At 29.1% G+C, this 19,598-nt stretch overlaps 2 protein-coding genes across 2 annotated transcripts; one reads left to right on the forward strand and one right to left on the reverse strand.

Moving 5' to 3' along the window:
* Positions 1–1,744: 1,744 nt before the first annotated feature.
* Positions 1,745–6,009, forward strand: LOC113558191 (4-coumarate--CoA ligase 1-like). The gene is given in 7 exon segments (XM_026963693.1): positions 1,745–2,021; positions 3,872–3,917; positions 4,039–4,207; positions 4,427–4,618; positions 4,620–4,721; positions 4,807–5,034; positions 5,135–6,009. Coding segments are annotated over 7 exon segments (1,209 nt in total). The 3' UTR covers positions 5,330–6,009.
* Positions 6,010–7,239: 1,230 nt separating this feature from the next.
* LOC113556621 (katanin p60 ATPase-containing subunit A1-like) lies at positions 7,240–15,503 on the reverse strand. The gene is made up of 7 exons (XM_026961685.1): positions 15,411–15,503; positions 10,262–10,473; positions 10,054–10,180; positions 9,708–9,987; positions 8,545–8,867; positions 8,328–8,443; positions 7,240–7,633 (listed from the first exon to the last, which is right to left on the reverse strand). The coding sequence occupies exons 1-7, from the start codon at positions 15,494–15,496 to the stop codon at positions 7,308–7,310; spliced, it is 1,470 nt and encodes a 489-aa protein (XP_026817486.1). The 5' UTR covers positions 15,497–15,503; the 3' UTR covers positions 7,240–7,307.
* Positions 15,504–19,598: the final 4,095 nt, after the last annotated feature.

A 19,598-nucleotide genomic window follows, 5' to 3' on the forward strand; every position in this document is an offset into this window, starting at 1 on the left:
TAACGTGTGTCAATAATATACGTATTGTAATATGATATATTTATTAATCAGTATTTATTTTACTACGTATTTATAATTGTTGAGATTGATTTGAAAACAATTATTTTTTTGATTGGATACATACATAGTATATAGTCTTAATATACATATTTATCTTAGGACGACGGCGGATGACGAGTGATTATTAAGTTTTAAAAAAAAAAACCAAACCACTTGATCTGCTGTATGACAGGTTTTGACACAGTTACACACATAGGCGTGCGCAGACTTTAATTTCCGGTCGAGCCTGGAAGAATTAGTGCCCCAATACTTGAACAGTGCCCCTAATTTTTTTTTTTGACTCATTAACATACTATAGGTACATACATTCTAATTGTAATAATTGTAAATTTAAAACTGTATAATACGTATGTACCTACACAAATATAGAACCAATTTGTATATGTGCAATGTGTATACGACATTAATGTGCTAGGCACAAGTACTTGTATATTTTTTAAGTTAAAAATAAAATTACATATTATATTAATACATACCTAATGCATGTTTTTATATCTAACTAAACATATAAACTTAGTAGGTAATATATAAATGTGTAATTATGTAATAAATTTTCTTATTTTCCATAGGCGATAGGCCATTGTCTATACTATAGAGTATAGACTTTTTAGTACTTTTTTATTCATACTAGGTACATATTTTGACATTTAGTGCACAATGTTTTAGTCAGATAAATAAATCAATAAAAATGATATAGTGGTATACAAATATTTTTATTTTATTTCACTATTACGACAAATACAATTTTCATGATCTCCACGAATATAATGATAGAGTTAAATATAATATACACAAATTTGAAATTTTGCTATAAAAGATTTCGGTCGAGCGGAGCTATTAAATTGGCTCCCAAACTCAGGTAATCGTCATTTTTACGTATTTAATTGGCTCCCAAGATTTATGCATTGAGTAGGCTCCCTACACATTTATTTTATAAATCCATTGGTTATCAAAATTGTTCTGAAATAAATGCATTACTATACATTAAAAATATAAAAGTTGAAAAAGTACGTGACTCTAGTATTTTTAACGACACAGTGCCGGTTAGTATTGAAATTATCTAATCGTTTATCCGATAACGCATTAAACGGTCACAACCATCGACGTATTTATACAACCTAAAGTGGTATAGTATAGTATTTCACTGATATCATTAAACGCAGCAATCGCTTTACTCGCAGTTGGTTGCAATTTGTCGTGATTCGTACCTACATACAATATAAAATTAATTCAGTAGAAAAAATGAGAAGTGAAACGAGAGAATTAATTTTAATAGTCAATAAGTTTAAATTTAGCTACCATAAGCTTCTCCAAAATGCATTTAAAAGATTCAAATATACTAAACGAGGATGCAAAGTTTATTTGAGAATTTGTAACAGAGAAAATGTTGTATGGGAATGGTCCAATCTTGACCATAACCACGATCCCGATAAAGAAAACAAACTTGAACGCCAAATTATTAGTAATGGACTGAAAAGAAAAACTGTCGAAAGTGTATGTGAACGCCCTTCCTAATTGTTTCATTCATACTTAAGGGAATATTCAACAAATTCAATTACAACGCAAGATGTTAAATACATCAAACACAATATGCTCCAAGCTCGAAGTTTAGTACGTCCAACGTTACCCAAAAACAGACAAGAAGTGCACGATTTTTTACAAACCATGTATGTAAAAACATATGATGAATAGAACAATTCAAAAATTGGGCCTTTCAACAGAGTATGAACAAAAAACAGTAATTGGTGAATATTTGACATATATATTTGGTCTACAATTTCTAGATCCGCAATCAGTCGGCGATTGCTTTTCGTTCGAATTAGCTGAGATACAACCAAATAATGAAAAAGTTAGAAAATTTATGGACTACTTAGTTGAAAATTATATTGACAATAATTCTTTTTTTCCACCTCTAATTTGGGCAGAAAAAAGCAGTAGTGTTAGTCGTACCACTAATTCATGTGAATCTTTTCATAAAAAGTTTAATTCTCAATTTTATTCTACGCACCTAAATATTTTCAATTTCATTAATGTATTGTATGGTATTCAAGCGGATACTGAAATTATTATAAGAAGCTCCAATATAGAAAGATCACCCAAAAATAAAATACAAGAAAAAATACAATTTATAAACAGTCAAATTCATAAATATGACAATGGTATAGTATCCAGATTTGAATACATAAAAATTCTTGCACACAAATTTAAGCCTACTAAAACAATGCATTTTTATTTTTATTAACAATTTTGATGGACTATAAAGTGTAATATTCGTATTTTAAATTATTTTAATGTATAGTTGTATTTATTTTAATTAAAGTCACGTACTTTTTGAACTTTTATATTTTGAGAACCACTTCTTGAAAATTATCTTGGGAGCCAATCCAATTCTCGATTAGGTACTTAACCTAATATTGGGAGCCAATTCAATGGTCCCCCGGTCGAGCTCGCCCCGTGCATACGCCTATAGTTACACACTAAGATATCTTAGTCCGTGGGTTTTGTGTATTTGTCAATGAATAGGCCACAGTAATGAATTTGTATAGTTGGAATTCAACAATAAATCATTGTATACGAAAAACAATGCTGAGCAGAAACAGTGTAATTTAATTTTCTAAGTAATAATGTAATATTATATACTACAATTTATTTATATTACAATAAGTAATTTACAAATGTTTCATATGATACAATATTATTTTTATTGGCTCGTAGTTTATACTTGGGCTTGGATTTATGGGGCTTAGGGGCACTTAGGCACTTAGCCCTCTATAATTTTTTAAAAGTTTTTTAACAAGTTTTAGGTTATTTACTAGAGAAACTTATAAAATGTGCAACATAATTCCTCAACAGGATATCCAATAGGATGTTATGTGAACGATGAAAGTTCATGTAAGATTTTTGTATTGCAAATTTGTAATAAAATAAATTAAAATAATTGGGTTATACATTGATATTTTATAACGACTACGTTATGTATACGCCGTTAAATAATTTTAAAATGTTTATTTACATCTTTCATAATAAATGTCACAATAAAAGTGTAAAATTTACATGTAGGAGGTGTGGGGAGCGAAGCCCTCTGCGGCCCTGTTTTAGGTTTATAATTTTAGCCCCCCCCCCTTCTAACAAGCCAAATTTACGACTATGAGTATGATGTCGTCAGGTTGATGGTATCAACCGGACGTATTTTTGACGTAGCTATACGGGTTCTGTGCTGACTAATAACTGGGGCACTCAACGTGTAACTATAATAATATACGGTGTATTATGTTTTAAAATTATTTTCAGATAAATTTTATCTTCTGAAATATCATTTATCTTTATAACATAATCAACATGCAATATTTTCCAATAAGTTGCCATCCAGAATCCAGATGCATGATCGCTATATCTACGTATTTTACATTATATGATGAATATGACCAGTGCTCAAACTAGGAAAACATATGTAGAGGAGTTCAACTTAACGATTTAAAAATTGCGTTCAAAGTGCAAAATTATTTACACAAACAAGTGGGGGGAAGAGATTTGCTGCCCTCTCCCACGACAACACTAATATTTTTAACTTAATTTTAGTTGCCCACATATAAACTAAATTTCAAGTATAATCCACGCAAGTGAATATAAATTAATTTTTAATTTACACTCAATTTTTTCAAATTCACCTAGTGGCCAGTATACTTCAATCATTCAGCCACTTAAAATGGCAATTAAAAAAAAAAATTAAAATCCCATTTTGATGACAATACTTTAATGTAGTAAAAATTAAAAAAAATAATAATTATCAACGTATTGATAATATGAAAATATTTGACGGAAGATGCTTTAAAATCAGCTTTAATATCGTTCAAGCAGTGAGTACTAAAATTAAATATAACTCAGTTGATTAGTGCACGAGTTTAAAAAAAATATAATTAAAATTTAACGCGGTTAGGTGATTTGTCATGATTATATCATTACATTAAATGTTTTAAGGTCATTGATGGAAGAACCTATTGAAAACAAATTTATGACGACTGTTCCTATATTTGGATACTCGGGAATTTTATTAATGATGCTCGGTATTCATTTTGGCAAACTAAGACTATCTTTCTCGACAGTACCAACCACTGAACAAATACTTAGTTCAATAGACAAATTTAAAGTAAACAGTAAACACTATTATTTTTTCTTACTATACTATAAATATTAAATGACTGCTTATATTTTTTAAGATACAATATATTTTATATATAAAATTAGGTTATAGATAACGCTAAATCAAATACATATTATATATACAAGACTAAACGCATAATATGATAGCGCGTTATAGAATATATCATATTATACAAAATGATTTAGCTAATTTTATGTGTCATAGCCAACATTTTTGAGGGTTGGTGCAGCTACAACCAATGAAATGATGTCCTGTCAAATGGAAAATGGCCACAAGTATAATATTCAGAGTTTAACGACATGCAGAGTTAGTGGGTCTCCGTTGCGAGCTAATTTACAAAAGACACTGGTAAAAAATTTACTGCGGGGAAGGATACTGATCAAACAAGGGTACGGTTTCTTCTGAACAGGGTATTGTAACAGTTTGGTCGATGGATTCGGGTATAAGTACCGTCAGAGACGGATCTGTCGGGAGACCAGCGGCTGGTATAAAAATCAAAGTTACTAAATAAAAAAAATAATACTAAAAAAATTGTTTGTCGTGGTTATTAATCATAATAATTATATTTTAAACATCGTTTTTAGATCGTTAGCTTAAAAACTGGCGAATGTGTTGGACCCAATACTGAAGGCGAAATTCGTATTGAATCGGTGTCCAACATGATGGGATATGTCAACGACATGAAAAAAACGATTTGTTCGTACGACGAAGACGGTTGGTTCAGGAGCGGTGATATTGGATACTATACGGACGATTGCTGTTTGTTCATTGTCGGTCGGATTAAAGAGTTGATGATTTACATGGGCGAACAGGTACAATGAGATATTCGATCGAAAAACCTTGTGATATTCTTAACATCGCGCTATTACATATATTCTTACATAATAATATATATTATATAAATGTTCATAGATCGCTCCGGTCGACATAGAAACCGTTTTATTAAGTCATCCTGCCGTGCTCGATGCAGGAGTGACGGGCAAATACAGTGTTCACGGAGATTTGTTGGTAGGAGTTGTCAAAGTCAAAACTGGTCAAAATGTCACACCCGACGTACTCATCCTACAGTCATGGATAATAATATGTTCCGCCGAAATGTGTTTATAGTTTCTTGTTGTCAAGATTTTGGTAAATATTTTTCAGATAGAGTGAAAGACCACGAGAGACTGCGTGGCGGTATTATATTCGTAGACGATGTGCCTAGATTTCAATCCGGTAAATTGCAACGAGAAGAACTTCTTAAGCTCGTACGATAATTGTATTTGCATACAATTAATTATTATCAATAAAAAGAACACAACAGTATAATATGGAATTTTTTCACCCGATCCACAGATGGTTGACTGTTTATGTATATACACAATAATTAAATGAAAATAGGTTGTCCTGCATGTAGTATAAGTATTCCATACTTGTACTTTCATATTTTATAAAAGTAAAAATTGTTTTAGCGGAGTAATTACTAAACAGTTCTCAAAATTTGAATTGAAAAACAATTAAAAAAATAAAAGCGCAAATGTCACATTGTAGAACAAAATAAATATAATATTGATCTCAAAACAGTTAATTAGTTAAATAAAAAAGAACAAAATTAAATAATTAAATGCACATTAATACGTTATAACTGAAGTATGTAGTTTGGTGGTAGTGAAAAAATAAGATGATTCATTAAAAATTAAGCAACATTTAACCAAGTTAAAAAAAAACGATATTTGAACAGTTGAGAATATTTCAGGGGTTAGGGAATACTATGTTTACTTAGCATAGTATCTTGGAATATTTTGTAAATGTTGAGAATAAAATAATAATTAATTTTAATTTTAATTATTATTTAATATTATAAATTTTATAAATTTTAATTTTGAGGTGTACAATTATTTTGAATTCTAATTTAGTTTTAAAATGTATTGTTTTATGTTAATCATATTATTGTGAATCTTTTTATAAAAAATGTTACTAATAAAATTCGAAAAAAAAAACTTTAAAAATGTTTAAAAATTGTAATATTCATAAATGTCACAAAAAGAACTTAAAATGTCCTAAATAATGTTAAATTGTATCATGTCCAAAAATATTAACATTTTGTAAAAAGATTAGTGATCTTTAACATAAAACTTATTTTGTACAAAAATATCTTGTATCCATTAAAATGGTTTTTTTATTGGCTTGTCTTGATTAAGTACTAGTTTACTTTTGACTCTTCCCCTCCTATACTACCTACAAACTATAGATTCTGTTTTTGACCCAAACCACTCTTAAAGTTGAATATTGAAGTATTTTTACTACTCCAAAAGGTGATGGACAAACACGTAACAACTAAAACAGAACAGCATTGTAAAATCAATACATTCGTTGTTTTGCTCATAATCTGAATTCAATAAAAAAACCAATATTGTATATAGCGATATCATCTAGCGACGAAAGTCTACAACCTGCGATATGAAATAAGACTTCGTTAAATGAAAATACAGAACCGTACTAGGTTTGAAACATAATAATCTTATACAATATAACAGTTGTTAGAAGTATATATGTGTATATATATATATATATATATATATGTGTGTGTGTGTGTATAATATATATACATAATACATTTTTAATTAAAATAATTAATTGGTTACATAATAAATTATAAATGTATTGCTATTATACTAAACCATTATTATTTTATACTGTTCAAATCGTTTGAAATTTAAATTATTAAACGATCAAAGTTTAAAATTGTATGCACGAATATCTTGAAATAAAAAAGAAAAATTCCTAACACTTAAATATTACATCAAATATTTTAGTACAAAATTATACTATACAATTTTTATAAATAATTAGTTATTATATTTAATTTTTTTTTTTATATCAATCTCCAATTTAATTGGTCAAAAGTGTATTATGTACCTCACATATACAGTATAATTATTATATTTAGTATTGTCGTGTAAGTCAATTTCTTATACTTAAACGATTTATCAATTGATAAGATCTATAAAATATATACATCAAATATAGGACGGAAATATTTTTTTTATTGTTGTCGAATAACAAAATTATAATGTGTTAAGATAAAAATCGAAACTTTTAAAGATTAAAATGAGCCAAACTCATCTATCCACGATTGATATTTTTCAATGTCTTGACTGGTAACAGTTTTTCGACACCTCTCGATAGCTTCGTTAAAATCTTGGACCGTTACTGGTAAGTCTATGTCAGCACGTTTTATGTTCTTGATTTGGTCCGGAGTTTGTCCGACGATCTTACGTCTCATGCCCATCATAGCTGCGTCCCGGCAAACGTTAGCAATATCCGATCCTGTGTAGCCTCTTAATTTGTTAGCTACGAATCTATAATCGAATGATTCGTCCAAGTTTACGCCTTCCAAGCACAGTTTCAACAACGTTATCCGTGACTCGTCTGGTAATCAACAATTTATATTTTTTATTTATATACTGTTAAACTATTACAGGTTCTGGAATAGATTTATAAATTATAATTCACAATTAATATAAAATATGTACATGCATACATCGAAAAACGAAACTGTTGATAAAATTTGTGCAAATGGGTATGAACTCGGCTAAAAAATATATGTTTGTTTATAACATTGTTTGTAAGCTCGACTCGAAAATAGGGGTTATTAAAAATATTATAAATTCGACATAAATGACTCGTAATTATGGTATAATTTGTAATTTTAAAAACACTAAACTTTTTAAAAAATAGAAAATCATAATATGGGTATTTAAAAATGTATAATTTTATAATTTACATAACTATTATTTTAAAATAAGGTAAAACGAACTGTTCAATAGGTACTTATAAGTTATAACTAATTTAAGTTATTACAATTTTTCATAAATTATAGTATAACAAAAAAATCATAATGGAAAGTATAATAACTATAATGAGAATCATCTTCTTGTCATATGTTTTCTAAATAATGTTTAATAGTAATAGTTCTCGTAAAAAAAAAAATAGAGTCCAGTTTACCCTTGTTGTGGAGTCGAATAAACACTATTAATTATACTCGTTTGTTTTTGATTACAGATTATTTCAAAATTTTTATATTTTTATAGTACTAAACGCATTTTATGAAAAATACAATTACCATTTGGTAACGGCAAATATATTCTCTTTTCGAAGCGTCTTCTGAAAGCGTCATCAATATCCCATGGATGATTAGTGGCTGCCAGAACCATGATAGATGGGGTATTTTCTTCGTCACTATATTATAATGTTATAAATAATTCGATTTTTTGAATAATAAATGTCACGTATGTTAGGTTAGGTTAGGTAATCAATTATTCATGTCTGGAAATATTCACCTGGACGAGTTTAAGCCATCCATGTGAATCAAGAGTTCTGCTTTAAACCTCCTAGACGCTTCGTGTTCGCCTTCGGAACCCCGTAAGGAACACAGCGAGTCTACTTCGTCTATGAATATTGTTGACGGCGAATGGATTTTTGCCATTTCAAACAATAGTCTGACCAATTTCTCCGATTCTCCTCGGTATTTAGACGTCATCGTAGACGAGGAAACGTTGAAAAACGTCGTCCCGCATTCGGTAGCCACAGCCTTGGCCAACATTGTCTTTCCGGTACCGGGCGGACCGACCATTAAAACACCCTTCCACGGTCTCCGGATACCCTACAAAACCCAACATCGTTATTCAACTATATATGTCAGCTGTAAGTAGGTAAGTATAGACACCTAGTATACTATTAAGATATATCAATGTCACTATATGTCAGTATGGAATGTTTTCTTAATAGTATACGCCTATTATTAATTGTAAATTTGGGAATACGAATAGAATATTTTGTCTTTTTGATTAAAATAATAGAAATAAACGATAAATGTTATAATTGTTTATAATCATTAACAAAATCAAACCATAATAACATAACACCATGACATCATATAGTCTATAGTCCAATAATCTATATGCTTTTATAATATATGAATCTATAATTTATAAGCTGAAACTTTTTAACATAATATTACAGAAATCATAATACATATTATATATATAACAATAACATGTAATATATAATGTGTTATGTACATAAGAACTTTAGAAAGTAGATTATTAAATTATGTTAGTATACGTATGGTATTAAATATCACGGCATCATAAATAATTTTAAAAGTCAATATTTCTTAATCTCTCTATATTTAATGATAATGTGTTGTTTATAGTAATATTATACGTTTAGATACCGACCATGACTAATCTTTGATTTTCTTAGATCTAAATATTAGCATATTAGAGCATATTAGATCTCAATAATACTGTATTCCTACATCTATAATAGGTATAATATTGAACATATATACGACATACGTGCGCGTATAAAAGCCATAGCTGTACATTTTATAAAATTTAACCTATTGGTGCCAAGATAAAAATGTATTTATTAAATATGAATATTTGTATTTTAACATAAAATTGCTGGAGGCTATACTGTACACAATAAGTTTACGTACCTTAAAAAAATCGGGCATCAGCATCGGTAGCACCATAGCTTCTTGTAGTAAAGTTTTCGCGTGCTTCAACCCAGCGATCCGATCCCATTGGACATTGGGATTCCTTTGTAAAATGTCTTTTTCGATAATGTCTACTAGATGAGGCTCATAACCAATTATGGTCTTGGTTTTCTGCGGTTGTTTCTTATGGTCTGTGGGTCGAGGAGCCGTCGACGGCGTGGAATGATGAAGGGGCGGTATGACAGGCTTTGTTCTATATCCACCAGGATGTGAACAACACCTTTCAACACAAACAAAAAATATTGTTTATAATAAGGTCGTTTTTATAAAAAAAAACTTCGTTTACCTGTCCCTTCTTGTGTGTATAGCGGGCAATAACTCTGGATCTCTTTTTCTTAAAGAAGCGGCCCATTTCTCTGATGGACCGTTTGGTTTGTATTGTTGCTGATTATTATTACCGTTAAAACGATTATCTAAATATAATATTTCAACTTTTAGCTGCCAATAATAATAACTTAGTTAAAATTATTTTATTTATTAAGTATATATCTTACCATTATTTGCACGATTAGCGTTGGATGCTACATTTTGTGTCTGCGTTTGTTGTGACGAGGATCTATAAAGGTGTGATCGTTTTGACGATTGGTTTGTTCGCCGAACGGGTTTAGAAAATGATGCAAATGATGAAAATGGATCTAACAATGAGTCCATCATACGAGCAACTTCTTGTTGAACTATCCATCCTGACGGTCTATTATTAGATAGTCTGATTTTAAAAATAAAGTAATACGAATTAATATTTAAATCTAAATCGAATAGGAAAACTAACCACAGTATTCAAAACTACAACAATATAATATATCAGCCAGCCAGCCAGCTGCAATTCAAAGCATGCTGCCGAACACAATTTATTAAAATAACTAATACCTAATATAATATCACGGTGGATCAATGAAAATTCATTATACTTCCTCAGGGGATCAAAAACCGTAGGGAAATTGTTCAACGAAACCTAAACAAAGCGTTCTTGGCATTACTATACAAATCTATAATAATGTCTATACAATTTAGCGTCGTATGAAAAGAATCGACAAGCATAACCCAACTTAAAAGAAGCTCATAATAAATAGAACTTTTCAATAAAAACTATACAATTGAATTATTAGGACATAGCATAATATTAGCCCTAGGAATAATAATGCAAAAGCAATTACAGAATTCAAACAACCCGTAACTTAAACTCAACTTTTTTTAAAGTATGCGTTCTTACTAACGACAACACATCAAAATTGTTTCCAAATTTTATACTCGATAGTACGATTAACAATAGGAAGCAAAAATAAAATACAAATAAATACAAAGACGAGTATGAACAACTTATTTTCATCATATTAAAACATTTAAAACAACATTTAACTTCTAAACTACTATTAAATGACTTTGATGACAATTAACAGGTATTCCTGACCATAATTGGTATTTATACTATAGGTATCCTATATCCTTCCTAGGCCAATAGGTCTTGGTGCTTGCCTTGAACTAACATTTCAACTTCTAAATATACTTACATGTAACATAAGGCTGTCAGTATAAAAATAATACACATCCACGGTGCTTATGAATTCCATATTATCAGTACTAATAAATTGTGTTTCATTTATCATAAATTAGCATATTATGATAATTAATATTAATTCTCATCAATATTATTATTATTCGAAACATTATAAATAAAGTTACAATGCTAGGGTAAATGTAAATGATGTAATATATTATATATCAGGTGGCTGTGTAAACTAAAACATAACGCCGATAATAATTTATAATACATTGAATATATGATCATAAGTAGTATAAGAATGAATAATATCAAAGTACAAATAAAGCACAACTCTGAATAGAATCGTATTACATATCAGTACTCCAGAAATAAGACCATATTAGCTATCCCCGCTTTTTTCTACGTTATAATATATATAACGTAGAAAAATACATTAGTTTACGAGCGTACAAATAAATTGCATTATAATATACTAGCCATTATCCACATGACATAATGTATAATACAATTATTTTAACTTTTAATAAAACATTTAATTAAAAAACACTAAAAATAGAAATACCTTAACTTTTCAATGTCATTGTTGATAACTCATTAATAAAAATTGGTTGAAAATTACTTTAAATGAAATTTATTTTCGTGAGTAAATATTAAATTATGATGATACTAAAATAAGAATCGTAAAAAAAAAAATAACACAACATTTAATAAATATAACAAATACAACTATAAACTTTAAAACTAAAATTAAGAAAAATATTCAACGAAAACATATGCGAAATTGAAGTATTCTGCATATTTTAAAATCCTAACTATTATTATTATCATCCAATTTATAGCAATGAACTATATACAACTATAATGTATTATCAGAGTGATTTATATTTTGAATAATTAACAAAATGCTAAATATTAGTGTTTCATAACTTGTATAGATTTAGTCATCTATACACGGTAATTCACTTATATTAAATTATTAATTTTATGTTTATCCACCAGCGTTTTGTCTAGAAAAGGTAATCATCAACTCACCGGGCCGTGTACTTTATAGAAAAATAAATATTAATGTATTCAGCTTGTGCTAACAGTGAAAACGATTTCTGGAAATCGAGATTCTTCTATCATAATTTAATATAAAGGTGTATAAAAAATATATTATGTCGGAATTTCCGTGGTACTTAAATTATGCGTTACGAGTATAATTAATAAATTAATATCAATGGTAAATGTGTGTGCTTACTAAACTATCAAGCCAGATCCAAAAAAATAGTTTATAATTTGGGTAAACAAAGACAATACAAATATTATGATTTTAGTGGGGTACTTACTGAAAAAATGGATCATTAAAAAAAGGATTATTATGCATAATGTTAAACCACGTTATATTTTAATACATTAAAATTGTAACTAATATATTATAATATAATTATATAATATGAATAACATTTGTCGAAATGAATAAACGTGAATAAAATATGAATATAATACATATACTATGGTAGGCGTTCATGCTATAAAGCGATACAAACGTGTAGCCATAGTAATGAAACATGGTTACGGATAATGGGTCGAAATCATAATAAAATAACTATATAATATATGTATACCATATTTTTATTAAATTTTACTTATTTCGAAAACATACCTTTACGTATTGCGTTGATAACGAATAAAAAGTACAACAACAATTTTAATTATGTTAAATAAACATTTCATTTGAGAAATTACATCCACATAATAATGCGTAGCTATACAGTTTAGAATTATAAACAAGATTGTACAGAGATAAAAAAAAATGTTATTCCATAGTAATTTTAATAGTGTGTTATAAAGAAATGACATCTATTCTTCAATTTGTTGACGATAAATAAAAAATCTACCAAATAATTATCTAATTATTTGGTAGATATGTATTATGACAATAATAATCATTCATTAATTTCATACAGTCATGACTCGTTTTTATTTCAAACCTAAAACGTAACCGAAAATCATTTTATTTTAAAAATATATTAGCATCCTTATTTGAACATAAACGGGAACAGAAATGTGATTAAATAGGTCAAAAACACTTGTCACGCAACCCTTTTTCAAAAAAACATTTACTTTGGTATATCAAACAAAAAGGAAATGCCGAATTTCACTTCGCCATACGCGTGTCTAATTTCATTGACCTCCTCTGGCCCCAACATCGATCGATAGACTTTACATGTTTTCTTTATAGTCAAACATAACTGACACATTTTTTGACATAAGTAAGTTTATATTTTTATTACAAGTGAGCGTCTTCAGTACAATATTGATTATATTTAATTAATTTTACTATTCCGATTTTAGGTTTTAGAATATAAATTATTGCTCGGATAATTAATTGTTGGTTAAACTATAAACTTCGACATTTTTTGTCATGCATAAAATATGTTTTTAATATTCGATAATTTTCAAGTCATGTATAAACTCATCGGAAACAATTTTTTACTTTCTTTACTGAAATAAATAGACAAAATACTTTGATTGGAGTGTCAATTAATTGTAATTTTATTAACTCATAATATTTTTTTAAATAATTCTCATTTATTCACATTTTATTAATTATTATACATTTATATATTAAATAATAATTATTATGTTTGATTCGAAGACTGCTATTATAAAATTATTAAGTAATAATAGTAAGAATTAAATATATCATTAAAATAAATTATATATGTCTGAAAGGCACATTATATTTGTGTCGTCAAATTACAATGCAAAAAACTGGATATATACCCACAATTAAATTAAATTATCTGTTAATCATATATATTTATATAGCAACTGTACCTATAAATCAACATTATAAATAGATACACAATAAGTACCTAATATTTTCTAATAAATAATAATGATTAATGAATTATTAGGAATACAGCTATCCATTAATACCTATGCATTTTAAATTGTTGCTTTTCTTAGAACCTAAAAAAAATAACCAAATACATGTATTGAATGATCACATTATATTACGCATATTTTATAAACAGAATGATTTAGTGCATAACCATTAACCAAAAAATAATTATAAGGCAGAATATTTATAAAAATATTGTTTAATTTAATAAATTCGCATTTTATTTTACAGACAACCTTGGGAAATTAAAAGTCAAATCAACCCAAAAGGCATGCGATACGTGTAAACACAACATAATTGACATTATAAATATTCAAAATTTAAATGTGTTTATTAATTTATATTCTATACATTTATTATACTATTATTTATAATAAAAATAATAATCGAGTGAAAATCGACTAACAATATACCCGCATACGCATATTCGAGGTCGAACTTGCCCATATTTTAGATAATGAAAAAAAGAACAATGAATTAATTTAATTCAAAATAAACGAAAGCTGTTTTTATAATATATACGACATCACTACATTAGTGTATGGCGACGTTTTAAAAACGAAAAATGGTTCTGTAACGGCGCATTAAGTATGCAATTTAGCTACACAACGGATGGAGAAATAATCAGGCATAAATCCATAATTGATAACACATTATTCTTACTACAATAAAAACGATTAATGGTCAATGTTTATAAATTATTATATCATAATTATATTTGTCGATAATTCTACACCACTAATAATAGTAAATTATTATTGACGTCCATATGATATTCAATCGTACTCTATCAATAATTACGATAGAAATAATATGTGTTATTGAAAGTGATAGTTGACGATGTCATCTCGACAATCTCAAACGGGAAACTGTACGAAAAGGTCCGTTGTTTCTCGAATCGTCTTTGAGCCGGTGTTTCGGTGAGGGGTCGGGCTATAACAGAAGTTTGTTGGTGACTAAACTTAATGTCTTAATGATCGCGCGGTAAAAAAAACTCGTCCGTTGTGAACCACATTCGATGGAATATGGCAATTGTGAATAGATATCGGTATTAGAAGTCTTCCTAGACGACTATACAGCCTATACTGTATACGTATAGCCTTAGAAACCCGTTGCGAATAATTGACGGTAAGACATAAAACGATATAAAAACACGCAAAGGTAAATGACATTTTCAATCGAATTCCGCGCAACACATACGTGAAGTCTGCAGTCCTAAGTTATTACGTATTATATCTGTGTATAATATTACCCAGGAGGAAGTTTGTACAAGTGTCTCGTGGTGACCGGTACGGTCATCTGTATCTCGAACTCGACGTTTCGACTACCTTCGGACATGGTGATGTTGTGGCGACTATATTGTATTATAACAGTAATAAATGCGCTGTCGCCACCGCCTGAGTGGACACGACCCCGGGCGCGTGCGCTCGTAAAAGTGTTTATGACGCGGTTGTCCAGCACGCCACGGCGGCGGGTCGAGGGTTCCGGACGACTCGCGTAGGTCGTTGTCGGCGAATTCAAAACGCGATCGCCCCTCCCCCTCCCCCCCTTCCCGCCCCGTAAAACCAACACTATCACCTCCGCCGCCATTGACCAGGTGAACGCAAGTGTTATACCGGACTCCTGGTGCGGGGGTAACAGCGGCGGCGAGAACGTTGCCCCCAAGTGCAATTATACTATACATATATATAGTATAAGTACGGCAAAGTCCGGCGTTATTCCGTCGTATAATAACATTACGAGACGATCGTAATAACGCACGAAACTACGGCGTACGTTTATTAGAGGGTACACATCGATCACCGAGTATTAATGTTATCACTAGTTCAGATCTCTCGCGTAAAGGTCAATGGTACGCGCCAATATAACAACGGGACGCGGTCCGGAAAATTACATCGTTTTACCGCGATCGAAGGTATCGTGTATGACTGATGCAACGACGTTTTTCCGCCGATCGTAGATCCCTGCTCGCTGCATTAAATACTACATTTTAATACATATATAGTTCGTACATCATAAGCACATACGATATAATGTGTTATATTTATACAGACAGACGTAATTTATAGTACGATTTTAGTAATTATATAATAATACGGAATTTTGATCAAATTCATCAACATTATTTCGATAAAAATGCATCAATCCCATAAAGCATTCGCTGTCTACTTCGTTATTTTCATAAATATATCTTATCTATGAATTCTATGATTATTGTGTTTTAAATATACAATATAACTACCTACATGTACTATAATACTATATAGGCTTTCCGATTTCGATTAATCTTAATAAATTTAAATAGGTGAGATTACTTATACTTAAATGATTAAGTAGTGAATAAGTTAGCCAATATTATGAACTACAACTATATTTGACATTAAATCATTTTTATTTTTATTACTGATGTATAGAAACAAAATAATAAAGGTAAGCAAAATATTTTATACAAAATATTAACAACAATACTAAATCCGATTATACAAACTTTATATTGTTGGAAATATAAATCGATTTCGCATACATACGTGACAATCGACTGTTTTAAATTTCAATGAGAGTTCGTGTAATCAAAAGACTGAAATCTACATTTTATTTATACGAACTATTAACTAATAAATGATAATATTTGTATAGTGATTATAAAAATAATAACATAAATCACATTAAAAGGAAAAGATATCATATTTTATCGTAATATACTACATTCTACATAAGTATAGTTACTCGTATTATCAATAATTTATAATTACTATTAATTATTTTATTTTTATAATATATATATATATATATACACAATACAGAGTGTACCGTGAGGATTTGCGATCTCCTGAAATAATGGAGATATCATAATTCTGATTTTTAATAAGATTCACAGGGACAAGAACTACAAATAAGCCATGTTATAATTAATTTTAATGTTTTGGTAAAAAAGTTAAAAATATATTTTTTTATTAATATATATATTTTTGTAGAGTTTATTTTTCTGAAAATATTGCGGTTCAACATTTTAATTTCATGAATCTCCTGATTTTTAATATTTTTTCTTGTTTCAAAAAAACTGCGAATTATTTAATACGATAGTGGACAGTGGTATCATTGTATCAAATATGTGACCGGCGTGCTCGTACAACCGGCGAACGCTTTCGGTGTTTTTCTCAAAACTAGAAAAAATATCAAAAATCAGGAGATTCATGAAATTATTATGTTGAAACGTATAAAAACGTAAATATTTTCAGAAAAATGAACCCTACAAAATGGCTATCTTCAATTATTGTTTTTAAATAATTCAATAAAAATAATATATTTTTTAACTTTTTTAGCAAAACATTAGAATAAATGTGCAGCTCTTGTCCGTGTGAATCTTATTGAAAAACAGAATTATAACATTTCCATTATTTCAGGAGATATCGCAACGGATAAATTCTCACGAGACACCGTATATTTATTATTATTTAATATAATATTATACTTTTAAAATTTTTAATTTTAATTTTTTTAAATATGATTTCCCGTTGGTTACCCTTTACATGTCAACTCCACTCATTCAAACTTTTATCATTTAAATTTGGTTACACGATTTTCACATGATATATAAAGTTAGATACATAACGTCATATTACGTGTTATAGACGAACAGACGAGTGCCTTATATTATATATAAAATAAAAATAAGCTAATATAGACGATAGTCGATATTGTATTATACCCGTGTCCGTTGACAGGAGGTAGGATCAATCCGTTCAATCCTGCAGCCGGTCCACCGCCGAGGGTAGCGATCGTAATCGAGTGAGGGTGGCCTCGGACGGCAAACACTTTTCGCCTCTGATCGGCGGTTATTCCGTCAACCTGCACCATGACGACGTCAGTGAACGGTGGGCCCGTCCTTTGCAGTTGTACACATCGAACGCGTGGACTAACTGCACATTGACCGGAAGGAACGCAATACATTATTATAATATATATATATATATATGTATATTAAACAGCCTTTATTGTGGTGTAGATATACGTCGGGAGTGCATTGAACCGGCCGCCGTCACCACCACCACCGGTACCGGGAAAACTGAAGACGTAATATGGATTTGGTATACATATACACCTAACACAACGATCGAGGGCTACATTTGCAGACTGAATTATTAATAAAAAAAACGTATATATATATAATTTGTGTGAGTGTGTGTATGTATATATATATGTATACAGTATACACTCAACTATATTTAAGGCACGCCAAGGAAGACAACGGAACGTCGACCCAGTGAACCCAATTTATACGTATATACATATAATATACGTTATTATATATATGCGTTTTTACAAGTATTTGAATACAATAATAATGTATACATCCACGGTTATTAGATGTGTGTAATAATTGTTTTATTGATTTTTATACAGCTTTAAAGGTACTCGACTATACACTCCAATAGATAACCGATTAGGCGATTGATGTCATTGCCAGGTTATGAACTCAAACCAGTGTATGAATAGAAGCAGAATGAAACGAATAAATCATTCAACACAAGTGGTTATTGGGTTGCGAGAGGGCTAAAACGTAAACAAATTTTTGCGTGCACAATCTATGCCGTATTGCCGTCACCATTTACTAACCGGCAACCATCGATATTACACGTTCTTTTTAATTATTCATAGGGTTTTTTTCTTTTTAAATTATAATATTTCATTAACAAATAAATTCTAACAATTAAAAAATATACTTAGTAATAAATCATAAATTATCAGTTTCATTATATAATTCTCTACTATGTTGTAAAAAAATATAAGTAATAATCTATTACTTGGTTTCACTGTTTGTCTGTATGCCTGTATAATATAATTATTATTAACGACCTTAACGCTAAAAAATAATGCTTAAATACTTTACAATCAGTTTACATAAATACTAAATGCGTATTTAAATATATGTATTATTTAAATTAAGTCATTATATATCATTACTCTTCTTAAAAAAAGCAATAAAGACTGTTTAGTCCAACAATAATGGTCTTCAGAATATTGTTTGATTGATTGCGTCTTCATGTATTATACTAATTTAACTCAATGACATAGTATTCACAACAAAACTATCACTGTTCGATTCATTACCATAATAGACTTCAAACACCTTAAGACAACAAATTATACAAATTTAAAAATTGTAATAAGTAATGAGCTATTTATAATAAGTTAAATTTGTTGCTTTTTTTGTCGCAAAAAATATTTTTTTATTTTTATTAAGCTTCTTTTTTTTGAAATAAAACTCCATCTTTTATTATTATAAAATATTAACGGATGATTTTTTGAACATATTAATGTATCTATTTCAAAATTTTAATGAATAGTTTCCGAGTAATTTCAAAAGCATATATACCTATTATAACGAGACCAAATCTGGTGTTGAAATAATACACTATAATAGATAATAATTCTTAAA

Source organism: Rhopalosiphum maidis, chromosome 4, assembly GCF_003676215.2.
Source record: "Rhopalosiphum maidis isolate BTI-1 chromosome 4, ASM367621v3, whole genome shotgun sequence".
NCBI classification, from domain to species: Eukaryota; Metazoa; Arthropoda; class Insecta; order Hemiptera; family Aphididae; genus Rhopalosiphum; species Rhopalosiphum maidis.

Coding starts and splice junctions, on each gene's coding strand:
- LOC113556621 (XM_026961685.1), bottom strand. CDS start 15,496: ATGTCCGAAGGTAGTCGAAACGTCGAGTTCGAGATACAGATGACCGTA. Junction 10,474..15,410: donor TTGTACAAACTTCCTCCTGG/GTAATATTATAC, acceptor TTTTAAAATCAG/ACTATCTAATAATAGACCGT. Junction 10,181..10,261: donor CGCTAATCGTGCAAATAATG/GTAAGATATATA, acceptor TATTATATTTAG/ATAATCGTTTTAACGGTAAT.